This window comes from Puma concolor, chromosome D1, assembly GCF_028749965.1.
Source record: "Puma concolor isolate L17-30 chromosome D1, mPumCon1.1.hap2, whole genome shotgun sequence".
In the NCBI taxonomy this organism is placed as follows: domain Eukaryota; kingdom Metazoa; phylum Chordata; class Mammalia; order Carnivora; family Felidae; genus Puma; species Puma concolor.
The window spans coordinates 95,858,639-95,872,174 of NC_141676.1; the positions used below are offsets into that span (position 1 = coordinate 95,858,639).

At 43.4% G+C, this 13,536-nt stretch overlaps 2 protein-coding genes across 2 annotated transcripts; one reads left to right on the forward strand and one right to left on the reverse strand.

The window, feature by feature from the left end:
* Positions 1-1,560: 1,560 nt before the first annotated feature.
* Positions 1,561-2,523, forward strand: OR6T1 (olfactory receptor family 6 subfamily T member 1). Its single transcript, XM_025928869.2, has one exon. It carries the CDS (start codon positions 1,561-1,563, stop codon positions 2,521-2,523), a length of 963 nt encoding a protein of 320 aa, XP_025784654.2.
* A 3,034-nt stretch (positions 2,524-5,557) lies between these two features.
* Positions 5,558-6,502, reverse strand: OR4D5 (olfactory receptor family 4 subfamily D member 5). The gene has a single exon (XM_025928542.2). It carries the CDS (start codon positions 6,500-6,502, stop codon positions 5,558-5,560), a length of 945 nt encoding a protein of 314 aa, XP_025784327.2.
* Between the last annotated feature and the right edge of the window lie 7,034 nt (positions 6,503-13,536).

Sequence of the window (13,536 nt, forward strand, 5' to 3'; positions counted from 1 at the left end):
AGCTAGGCTTTACAAGCTATTTTTAATCATAATATTTACCTGATCTTTTGGAAAAAGCCACAGTTAGCACATTTTCCTTATCTGAAATGACTATGTCATCCTGAAATAGTGCTCTAGTCTCCTACACTGGGTTTTATTGAGGTATTTCATTGATTTGGGAGATATAATCTCTAGGCTAGCAGAATAAAGCTTTATTATTAGCTAGCTACTCAATCCCAGGACTATTCCTTATTGACACAACCAGAACTTGCCCTGAGTGCCTTTCTCTTTCGGCCTTGTAACCAAGATTCCCTGCCTTGGCTGATCATTTTTCTTAAGGCTGCTTCAGACAGAATACAGAAAATACTTACACTCCCCATCTTTAATGCTGGAAGTCTAGACTAATGGATGATCTGGGATTAAACTATGCCAAAACTCTCAACGCTTCATTCCTTATCAATTAACTAAAGTAAGTTGGCGGTAACTTGTATTCTTTCTGTCTCAGAATGTTTTCAACATTTTCCTGAACTGACAGGCAGAAGCTGTGAAGTTCAGAGTATTTGATGCTGGACGTGAGAAAAGGAGCTTAGAACCAAGATTTCTAGTGAAACCCAACCCTTCAAAATCTATGGATAAATTTCATGTGGCGCCCAAAGCTACGAGGACAAGATGAGGTTGTCTCCAAAGTAAAGCAAAAGTTGAAAAGGCAAGTTGATACATACTATGCCCTTTGTTCCCTCTCCCTTCTCACCTTATGCCATGAACATGTTGGGAGAGCTGAGGAGGAGGGAAGACTGGTCAATGTTAACCCAGGAAGAGGGACCTACAGAAAGAAGGTCTGTAGGTCTGTAACCTACAGAAAGAAGTCTTGGTAAAACACACACACACACACACACACACACACACACACACACACACACAATCAGAACAGGGGCTCTGCATGTTTTCATGCCCTGTGGCTCTCTGGCTGATTAAGGAAACTAAGATCTCTAAAGTCACTGAAAGCCCTGACTTTTATTGTTGTTTTATGCTAAGCCAGGAAACAGAAGGACCACAAACATTCAGAGTTCTTGATCCCAGTAAGATTTTTTCATAGTACATTTGTTCTCTGACCCCTTCCTTCTTCTGGATTCTTCTAAGTTCACACTACTCAAGTGGTACCCAGGCTAAGTGAAACAGGGAAAGCAGTATGTGCGTGAGAGCCACAGAAAGTTGGCAGGAAATTCTGCCTCTACTGCTCTCTATTTGATCATAGAAAATTTCCCTAAACTTCTTCAGTCTTCCTTCCCTTATCTGTAAGATGAGAACAGTTATATTTATCTTTGAGAGCTGACATGAAAGGAGATACTGCATCCAAAAGTTCCCAATACGTACTTAGTGTTCAATATCATCTGTGTTATTATTAGTATGCTCTTGCTATCATAATTTTGTGTAAGTCACCAGTAAGCAGACAGATTAATATATTCTCAGAATGTAATCAAGTGCTAGGTGCCTATTATTTTATTGATTGATTAATTGATGACTTGTGGCTGTAGATCCAGTTATGAAGTTCTGTTTCGTTCCTCCTGCCGATGACCAGAGATGAGTCCTGAAAACTGGACTCACGTGACAGGGTTTGTCCTTCTGGGTTTCCCCAGAAGCCACATCCTGCAGTTCCTGCTGTTCCTGGCTTTGATGGCAGCCTACGCTGTAACGGCCACAGGCAACCTGCTCATCATTGGGCTCAGTTGGACGGATCGACACCTGCACACACAGATGTACTTCTTCCTGAGGCATCTGTCCTTCCTGGAGCTGTTGCTCGTGTCTGTTGTGGTTCCCAAGATGCTTGTCGTCATTCTTACGGGGGACCACTCCATCTCATTCGCCACCTGCATCATCCAGTCTTACTTCTACTTCCTCCTAGGCACCACCGACTTCTTCCTCTTAGCTGTCATGTCTCTAGATCGTTACTTGGCAATCTGCCAACCTCTCTACTATGAGACTCTAATGAATGGCCGTGTCTGTTCCCAACTGGTTCTGGCCTCCTGGTTAGCTGGATTCCTCTGGGTCCTGTGCCCCACCATCCTTGTGGCCAACTTGCCTTTCTGTGGCCCCAATGGTATTGACCACTTTTTCTGTGACAGTTGGCCCTTGCTGAGGCTCTCTTGCGGAGACACCCGCTTACTGGAGCTGGTGGCTTTTGTGCTCTCCACGTCAGTGTTACTGGGCTCGCTGGCACTGACCTCGGTTTCCTACGCCTGCATTCTTGCCACTGTTTTCAGGGCCCCCACACCTGCGGAGCGAAAAAAAGCATTCTCCACTTGTGCCTCACACCTTACAGTGGTCATCATTGTCTATGGCAGCTCCATTTTTCTCTACATCCGTATGTCAGAGGCTCAGTCCACGCTGCTCCACAAAGGGGCCTCCGTCCTGAGCTGTATCATCACACCCCTCCTGAACCCATTCATCTTCAGTCTCCGCAACGATAAGGTGAAGCAGGCCCTAAGAGATGCCCTGATGTGGCACAGAACCATGGCTTCGAGAGACTATAAGGGTCACAAGTAAAAGGAAATATTGGATTAAGAGGTTAAAAATGTATGCAATTTGTAAAAATGTATTTGAAGTTCAAATCAGTCCAACAACACCCTGCACTTTTCTCAGACAATTAAAAACTAGCCTCCAGAATGACGCATCATGAAAGAGAGAGAGAGCCTTCGTTTTCCTCTCTCCTCTCTTCCTGATGCCCTCCCCTCCCCATAAAGAAGGCTGATCCAGTTGGCCACACTTCAGAATTCTAGTTAGGACACATTTCCCTTGGGGCAGGTAAGCGTGTGGACTTCCTTCAGGGACGCCGTTCCTCTTCCTCCGTATGTGTATTCTCAAGCGTACTTACTATTGCTTCAGGGTCCTGTCATGCAAAGCCAATCAGAGAATGCTAAAAATATGGAGACTCAGATCTGGAGCTTAGAGGGGAGTAAGAAGAAGGCTTCTGATGACTTCCATCTAGACTATTACAAACAAGATTAACCAGAACCTGAACATTGGGAAATTCCATTTGGGCTGCGGTAATAACTGTTTCTTTGATCTTCACTTGCCATTGCTGTTTAGGTGACTAGCAGCTCCTACAGGAATCTCCTGAAGGAAAAACACTGTGACCAGTGAAATATTTAGATATCCCAAATTCCCAAGTCAACTTCTGCCTGATAGACTCTAAACACAAAGCCAATCATCCAATCACTTATTTAAGAAATATTAAATACCCAGTAGGATTAAGGCACTGAGCTAGGCAGGGATGGGACTAGGGTGACGTCTAGGGCCAAGGGAGATGTCTAGGGCACAAATTTTAAAGAGACACACACCCACGTGGTTGTGCAAGTACAGGGTCAGGCTGTGCACAAACCTGAGAGTATATGATTCCCTGGTGCTGCATCAAGGCCCCTCCGTTGCTGCTCTTAAATCTAGGCTGTGGAGCTAGACTGTGGGGAATAAGTTTAAGAGCTTCCATGGGGCGCCTGGGTGGCTCAGTCGGTTGGGCGTCTGACTTCGGCTCAGGTCATCATCTCACAGTCCGTGAGTTCGAGCCCCGCGTCAGGCTCTGTGCTGACAGCTCAGAGCCTGGAGCCTGCTTCAGATTCTGTGTCTCCCTCTCTCTCTCTGCCCCTCCCTTGCTCATGCTCTGTCTCTCTCTGTCTCAAAAATAAATAAAAACATTAAAAGAAATTTTTTTAATAAAATAAATAAAGAAATAAATAAAAAGAGCTTCCTGAGCTTGCACCAATGGGTTAACAAGACTCAGGGCGGAAAGCCACCACAGGGTGAAAGCACCCAGCATAGAACAAAGCATAGAGCAGAAAGCCGCTTCCACAGGACAAAAGCGTCCAAGAACAGGTAGAGGCAGAAAGCCGCCACAGCAGGGTGAAAATGCCCAGGATTTATCATTAAGTAAAACAAGCATAGAGTGGAAAGCCGCTACAGGGCCAACACGCCCAGAGCTAATTAGCAAGAAAAATGCCTTTTTAACCCTGAGATAGCATGCTCTATCTGTCTTAGCCCCTAGAAAAGTTAAGATAGACAGACCTGGTGCCTGGTGCCTGCAGTAAACAGCCATCTGCTCAGTGCCAGGACTTTGATTTGTATTTACCCTAACCCCTAACACTGCATACCTTCGAAACCCCCTTTCTCTCACACACATGAGTTAATGGCCACTGTTTTACTGTCTCTTTCTGCACGTGTATCACATTTATAAGCCTTCTGATCCTAATAAATACGGAGCAAGGATCTTTACTCAGGGTTCTTGTCTCTTCCCAGACATTAGCCTCTCTCATATTCAATTCTGCATCCACTTTCTTGCTGGACAAGAGAGAACTCCAGACTCAAAGTCTGCAACGCTAGACCTCGAGTATGTAGTAGTAAACAAGATAGACAGAGCCCTCACTTTTATACAATTTATAGTGTAATTGGGATGGCTGGCAAAAAAAGAAAAAACATACAGACAAACAAACAAGAAAACCTAAATACACACATTACTATGTAGTTGCAATCTGTGACAAACGCTTTTGAGAAAAGAGCCGAGTTTTGTTAGAGGGACTAGTAAGGAAAATCAATCTGGATTAAAGACCAGGGAACATGCCTCCGAGGAAATGAGCTCTGTACTGAGGCCTCAGACTGAGCAGCAATCATCCAGGGAGAAAGTAGGGGAGCAGCATTCCGGAGAAAACAAGTAGTATTTGCAAGGACCCAGAGTCAGATGAGGGAATAAGAGAAACAAATGCACATGAGGACTGGAGAAGGAGAGGTGGGCTGAGGTCCGTTCAGATAGGACCTTATCTATAAGGTTTATGGGGAGCTTTCTTCCTTCATAAGGCAATGTAAAGCCTTTGAAGGGTTTTAAGCAAGGAAGTGATCAAATCATATTTTAAAAAATTAATTGGCTGCTGTGGGGACAACAGGTTAGAGGGAAACAAAGTGGATTTTAGAGAATGGAGTAGGAAGCTATTGCATGGATTTGGAGACAGATGTGCTAGTTATGACTTTACAACTGGCAGCGGGATTCTCTCTCCCTCTCTCTTGGCCCCTCCCCTGCTTATGCATTCTCTCTCTCTCTCTGTTTCTCTCTCTCTCTCTCTCTCTCTCTCTCTCTCAAAATAAATAAATAAATAAAAACTTGTTAAAAAAGAATTGTTTTGGGCTCCTCGGATATATTTTGTGTCCAAGAAGAAATGTCAGAAAAGAAACACCAGATGTATGACCCTCATGCCTACTTCAGCTGGAACTTTCTCAACAGGGCCAACATCATCATAGGAGCAAGTGCCATCTGACCCAAACATCAAGCCTGCATAGCAGCTGAGACTTTTTCTCTAGGAGGCACTTGGGAGAAGTTCTAGGGTACTCATTCCATTTTCTAGCTGTGTTAAAAGTTCAGGTCACTAGAACTTGACTGAGGTTGAGAACAGCACAGAAGTAAGTAGTAATCCAGGTAAGTAATAGAGTAGACAAGTGGTTTTAGCTACTCTGTAGGTCTTCTTGAGCAGGCTGCCCCAGAGAAACAGCTCTCAGATTCTCAGGTCTCTGCTTCTGCTAATCTGGGGGGGGGGGGCGGTCAGTGCTCCAGGGGACCCAGAAGGTCTTTCTGCCTCCTCCACAGTTTCTTCATGGCCACGATCACTTCCTTGTTTCTCAGGGTATAGATGGCAGGATTCAGCATGGGAGTGACCATTGTGTACAGAACAGAGACTGCCTTGTCCATAGGGAATGTCCGAAATGGCCTCGCATAGATGTAGACACAAGGCACAAAAATTAAGGTCACTACAGCAATGTGAGAGGCACAAGTGGATAGGGCTTTGCTCTGGCCCTCTCGTGAGTGGCCTCGGAGCATGACTAGCAGTGCCGTGTAGGATCCCAGGAGCACCAGAAAACACATCAAAGTCACCAGGCCATTGTTAGACACCATCAGAAGCTCTAAGACAAAGGTATCCATGCAGGCTAATTTGATCAGCTGAGGCACGTCACAGTAAAAGTTGTCCAGCTTGTCAGGCCCACAGAATGGCAGCTGGATAGTCAGTCCAATCTGCACAATGGAGTGGATGAAGCCCCCCACCCAGGAGGCTACCATGAGGAGCCCACAGACTGTGCGGTTCATCACAAGCATGTAGCGCAATGGCTGGGAGATGGCAACATAGCGGTCATATGCCATCACCGTCAGCAGGAAGATCTTGATGCCTCCAATGAAGTGGAAGAAGAACAGCTGAGTCAGGCAGCTGCCGAAGGAAATGATGGGGTTGTCTGAGAGCAAGTCAAACAGCATCCTAGGTGCTGTGATGGAAGAGTAGCAAAGGTCTAGGAAAGAAAGGTTGCCTAAGAGAAAGTACATGGTTGTGTGGAGGCGTGAGTCACAGGTCACTATGGCCACAATAAGGAGATTTCCAGCTACGGTCATAAGATACACAACAGAGAAGATAATAAAGAAGAGGAACCGAAGCCCCCATACCTGAGAGAGCCCCAGGAGGACAAAGCCTGTCACCTGGGAATGATTTGCTGGATTCATCTGTTTGGTATAACCTGGTAAGCGAACCTGTTGAAGAAAACGCACGTACTCGTCACGGGATCCACCAGCTTCTCTGTGATCATTTCCTCTGCCCTCTCTGGGGAATCCTCCCCTGTCTCATTTACTATAAGACAACTATCCTAAGAAGTTCTATAGGAAACCACGCATTGGAACATCCCATATTGGTATAATCAAGCACAGGAGCGTAAAACTCAGGGTAACACTGCTACTATTTATAGTTCATGAAAATCAAAAATAATCAGCCTTCAAAACTTGAGAAGTGATACACAGAGAAAAAACTGCAACCCTGGAAGTAAATGTCACTTCTCCCGGTACCTAGTGGTCTAAAACAGGAACGATCTTCCAAAATTCTCTCTCACTCTCCTCATCCATGATGTCAATTAGCCAAAATACCTGCACGCTCTCCTGCAGTCTAATATCTCATAGCTATAGATAGCCTTTATTTAGAAAACCCGAAAAATTCCCACAGGCCAAATATTTAGACCTATAAAGGTCGTGAACTGCTGTCTTCTTAAAGTTAGATAAGAAAACATGTGGAAGAAGAAGCTTCCTGTCCAGTGGCTCTGGGAAACCCAGAGAAACTATAGTCCCCGGGGAAACACAGGGAAAAGCAACTAGAATACTGAACTGCCCCCCAAAAATGTGTTTGTCAGTGTTAATTTCAGGGAAATCATCCAAAGAATAATTGCTTTTTCATATGAGAAGCAGCAAGAGAAGGCCACAAATATTATCTGAAGGTAAAAAATCACTATCTACGTGCAAAGCTGCCTCAACATTTGAAACCCTTAAAAATAAAAAGGGTGTTTTGTATATTTAAGTATGTTCAAAAGCTGGCTATTGGTGAGACTTCTAGAATTAATGTCTTCATACTCTTCAATGGAAGTGTGACGTGTCATTCCGCCCTTAATTTTAATTATGACTTTTCAATTATATTTTCCTGCCTTTGTTCTTTCTTTATTCGATAAACATGTACTAAGCATCTTCTATTTACTAAGCACTATATTAAACACTGAGAAATTTTCGAAAATAAGACCCATGACACATTTTGCATAGAACTTTCACCTTCTGACACCTATCCACCCCTCCAGCTTCATCATTTTATGCATAGTCTCCTCACACATACACAATGATATATACAGAGCTACCCGAAGTTCCTTGAACTTGCCATGCTCAGCCCATGCTTCCCTGGTTTTCTTTATTAATCTCTATGTATTTATTTCATCTTAATTTAATTTTATTTTATTTTAATTTTTTTAATGTTTATTTTTGAGACAGAGAGAGACAGAGCGTGGGCGGGGGAGGGGCGGAGAGAGGGGAGACAGAATCCGAGGCAAGCTCCAGGCTCTGAGCTGTCAGCACGGAGCCCAACGCAGGGCTCAAACTCATGGACCACGAGATCATGACCTGAGCTGAAGTCAGACGCTCAACTGACTGAGCCACCCAGGCACCCCCATCTTAATTTTAAAATTTTATTTATTTATTTCGAGAGAGAGACAGACAAAGAGAGTGAACAGGGGAGGGGCAGAGAAAGAGAGAGAGAGAGGGATAGAGAATCCCAAGCAGACTCTGCCCTGTCAGCTCAGAGCCCAATGTGGGGCTTGATCCCATGAACCATGAGATGACCTGAGCCAAGGTCAAGAGCTGGGAGCTTAAACCACCTGAGCCACCCAGGCACTCCTATTTCATCTTCATTTCAAGGAAATGTTTCGAATACACAACATTGGGCTTTCCAGTCAGTTTCCAGTGGGAAGAACTTGGAAGTCAAGACTTTCATCTTTGAAATAAGAAAAAGCTAAACAGCGTGACAGGCAATGACTTTTCTCGGAGCCATCAGAGACTGGAGGTTACAGGGCAAAACGCTACCTCAAACCCTGGAGGGACAAGGGAGGCAAGAGGAAGTCGTAGTGGAGATCCACTTACCTGGCACAGAACACTGGAGTCATACACAGATAGGAGCACCTAACTAGCAATTCTGACAAATTGCTGGAGGCTGAGTGTGGACTAGCATGCCGGTGGGAAACTCCTGGGGGCTGCCATCTTAGGGAAACCCTACACTTTCAACGGTTTGATCTCCACAGTGAAGAATGATGAAAGATACTCTCCTAGCACTGGAAGAGTGTGAGGAGAAGTAAAATATCTATTGTCTAGAATGAAAAGCTTTGCTAGAGCCGTATCCCACCTGGGAGAAGGACATTTTTCCCCCCTTCAGCGCCCTATAGCCTTGTGGTATCACCTATGGGGGTGAGTGTAGGGAGGCAGGCTGACTAAAGACTGAAGTTTAATCACAAGACTGTAGAAAGCTTCTCTCCTTCAGGGACCTTCTCTCCACACCAGCAGGGCTCCAGTGTGAAAACAGTGGGTTACAGCTGAAACAACCACAAGACACAGACTCTTAAGGACAAGTACTTAAGGATGCCTGAAGGCAATGCAAGAGGTGCCTTCCCCAACTACGGCAACTACCAGGCGGATTCACAACAATTCTCACGCTAAAGTGTCTTCACCTCAGTTCCCATGACCTGACGCTTCCTATTATTTTATGTTGGGCTATTCAACAAAAACATCACGAGTCGTGCTAAAAGGCAAGCAGAAACACAGTCTGAAGAGACAAAGTAAACAAGAGAACTAAACTCCTGTATCATACAGATGTTAGGATTATCAAGCAAGGAAGTTGAGACAGCTTTCATTACTGTGTTAAGGACTCCCACAGAGAAAGTGAGCAACTTGCATTGGTACTGTAAGGAGAGCGATGGGAATTTTACGAACGTATCAAAATGAAATACTAGAAGTCCAAAACACTGTAACAGAAATAAAGAATGCTTTGATGGGGTCCTCAGTAGGCTGGACCCAGCCAAGGAAAGAATAAGTAAGCTTAAATTCCCAAACTGAAATGCAAAGGCTAGAAACGGAAAAGAAAAACAGAATAAAGCATCCAAGAATTTGGGGATAGTTTTTTTTTTTTCAAGTTTTTATTTATTTATTTTGAGAGAGACAGAGACAGCGGGAGTGAAGGAGGGGCAAAGGAGGGGAAATCCCAAGCAGACTCCATGCTGTGAGCACGGAGACCGACGTGGGGTTGTAACTCACAAAACCTCGAGATCATGACCTGAACCAAAACCAAGAGTCCTAAGCTGAACCAACTGAGCTGAGCCACCCAGGCGCCCCTGGGATAGTTTTAAAAGATGCAACATAATGTAATCGGAAGACCAGAAGGAACAACAGAATGAAGTAAAAGACGTACCTGAAATAATAATCACTGACAATGTTCTGAAAATAATGATACACATGAAACCACAGATCCAGGAAGGCCAAAGCACACCAAACAGAATACCAAAAATAAAGAAATATATATAATATACACCTAGGGATGTCATATTCAACAACAGAAAACCAAAGACAAGGAGAAAAATCTTGAAAGAAGTTAGAGGGAAAAAACTGTCAACAATAGAGGAACAAAAATAAGAATTACAAGGCAAGTCTTGTCTGAAACCAAGAAAACAGGAAGTAAGTGGACTGATACATTTCAAGTGTTGAAAGAGAGAAAAAGAACACCAGCCTAGGGGCACTTGGGTAGTTCAGTTGGTTAAGCGTCCAACTCTTGGTTTTGGCTCAGGTCATGATCTCACAGTTCCTGACTTCGAGCCCCCCATCCGGGAGGCTGTGCTGGGAGCACAGAGCCTACTTCAGATTCTCTCTCTGCTCCAACCCTGCTCATGCTGTGTCCATCTCTCTCAAATAAATAAATAAACTTAAAAAAAAAAAAAAAAAAAGAACACCAGTCTAGAAGTCTAAATCCAGCAAAATTATTTTCTAAGCATTAAAGGGAAATAAAGAATTTCTCAGGCAAATAACAGCTGAAAGAATTCATCGCTAGCAGACTTGCCCTGCAAGAAATGTTAAAAAGGAGTTATTATAGAGAGAAAGAAAATGATATAGTTCAGAAAGTTGGATTACATTGTGAGAAGTAAGGGAGATGATTCATTTTCAGACATACCAAGGGCGCCTGGGTGGTTCAGTCCTTTAAAGCTTCCAACTTCAGCTCAGGTCATGATCTCACTGCTCCTGAGTTCAGTCCCTACATTGGGCTCTCTGCTGTCCCACAGCGTGAAGCCCGTTTAGAACCTCTGTCACCCTCTCTCTGCCCGTCCTCTGCCCCTCTTCTGCAGGTGCGAGTTTGCACACACTCTCTCTCTCAAAAATAAATACACATTTAAAAATTAAAAACAGGGGCACCTGGGTGGCGCAGTCGGTTAAGCGTCCGACTTCAGCCAGGTCACGATCTCGCGGTCCGTGAGTTCGAGCCCCGCGTCAGGCTCTGGGCTGATGGCTCGGAGCCTGGAGCCTGTTTCCGATTCTGTGTCTCCCTCTCTCTCTGCCCCTCCCCCATTCATGCTCTGTCTCTCTCTGTCCCAAAAATAAATAAACGTTGAAAAAAAAAATTTTTTTAAAATAAATTAAAAAAATTAAAAAAAAAATTAAAAACAAACAAACAAACAAAGAAAAGCTGTGTTGCCTAACTAACAGTAGGTTTACAGCCTATTGGAAACAGATACGAAACTGTTCCCCATAACGGAGTCCCAAGCCCTTGGACACTTCACTTCCTGGTTCTCCTTCCCCTTTCTGTTTCTCAGGCTTGTTATCCCAAGCTTTGCAATGAGCATGCGCCAAAGAACAAAGGAGGGACTGAAAGCCTCTACCTCACCCCGGGAAATGTTCGTTTGATCCAATCAGAATATTTTTGGCCTTACATGAGCATCGGAGACTTCTGGGTAAGGCTGTAGCCTCTGTAGCACTCAGCCAATGAGGAATCGGGGGAGGGATTTGCACGCCAGGAGATAAATTGTCTGCCGTAACGACCCTGAGTGTGCCTGTCCATCAGACACCCGCTTGTGCGAGAACCTTGGCGACAGCCTCACTTCACTGCGCTCCCAGGCTCTGTGTCCCTCCTTTATCTGGGTCAGAGGGCTTATTCCTCACGGACATAAAGAAAGGAAGAGTGTCAGAGAAAGAATAAATGAAGAGAAGATAACTTTTTAACTTTTTCTTATTCTTAAAAGAAAAATAACAATACATTAGGTTACGGGTAAATAAATAAGTCATGAGTAAGTGAAAGAATGACAGCAATGTCATAGGGACGGGAGTGCATTCGTTTGCTAGGGCTGCCATAACAAAGCACCCCGAATTAAGTGATCTAGCAGCAAAAATGTATTGTCCCAGTTCTGGAGGGTAAAGGTTCAAGCTCAAGTTGTCAGAACTGGTTCTTTCTGGGAGCTGCGAGTGAATCTGTTTCTTGTTTCTGGGCCTCCTTCTGGTGGTTTGCTGGCAATGCATGGCATTCCTTAGCTTGTAAAAGCATCACCTACATCTGTGCCTTCATCTTCACATGGCCTGTGACTTCAAATATTCCCTTTTGTAAGGACACCAGTCACATTGCATTAACGCCAATTCTAAGGACCTCATTTTAGCTCATTACTACTGTAAAGGAGCTGTCTTAAAATAGAGTCACATTCTGAGACACTAGGGGTAGAACTTTAACATATGAATGGGGGGAGGGTACAAAATTCAATCCACTCAGGGAGGGAGGAAATGAGAAGACTCTTGATCTGGAGAACAAAGGCAAAGGAAATGTAGACACAATTAAATTTCCTTACAACTTGCAGCCCACTGATAAATACCTGAGGCAAAGCGTGGCTATTTCTCAAGGAACTCACTAGCTACCTTAATGGTTTGCTAGAGGCAAAAGACCACCTTAGCTTAATGAGAGCCAGACCTCCAGAATCCTGTAAGTGTTCTTTAATGTAGGAAAATCTCTTTAGAGATTTCCTTTATCTCTACCACCCTCCAACTTAAAAGTATATAAACAATCACTGCCCAAGATCACAGTGCAGCTTTTTCTGCCCATGAGTCCTGCCCCTGTAGTTTAATCAAAACATCTTTTTGCACCAAAAATGTCTCAGGAACATTCTTTATTGACTGTTCACTCAGCAGCCCCACATCACTCTGACCTATAAATGTAACAAAATCTCAATCAGCATCCCAGCAAGCTATATTATAGATGTCAGTAAGCTGATTCTAAAATTTATATGAAAAAGCAAAAAACCCAAACAGCTAACACAATAGTGAAGACAAACAATGTTGGGTGACTCACACTAAGTGATCTCATTACTTCCTACAAAGTTACCATAATCAAAGCAGCATGACACTAAATAGAGACAAATAGAAACATAGACCAATGGAATATAATAGACAGTCCAGAAAAAAAAAAAAAAAACATGCACAAATATGAACAACTGATATTTGCCAAAGAAGCAAAGGAAATTCAATGGGGAAAAGATTGTCTCTTCCACAAATGTGCTGGAATGATTGGACATCCGTATACAAAAAAGAAATTGTACATAGATTTTATACCGTTCATGAAAATTAACTCAAAATGAAACCTAGACCTAAATGTAAAATTCAAGCTATAATATTTCTACAAAAAAATAGGAGAAAGTTTATATAATTTGGGGTGTGGTGATCAGTTTTTATATGCAACAGCAAAAGCATAATCCAGAAAAGAAAAAAATTATAAACTGGACTTTCTTAAAATTAAAGACTTCTGGGGCACATGGGTGGCTCAGTTGGTTAAGAATCTGACTCTTGATTTTGGCTCAGGTCATGATCTCAAGGTTTGTGAGATCGAGTCCCCGTCAGGCTCAGCACCGACAGTATGGAGCCTGCTTGGGATTCTCTCTTTCCCTCTCTCTCTGCCCCTCCCTTGCTCATGCTGTCTCTCTTTCTTTCTCTGAATAAATATATAAATAAATAAACAAACAAACATGAAAAAAAATTTTTAATACAAAATTAAAAACAATTAAAGGCTCTGTTCTGCAAAAGACACTATGAAGAAAATCAAAAGGTAAGCTCCAACTGGGATAAAATATTTGCAAAATATATCTGGTAAAAGATTCTAACCCAAAATATACAAAGACCTCACACCTCAACAGCAAGAAAGCAAACAATCCAATTACATGAGT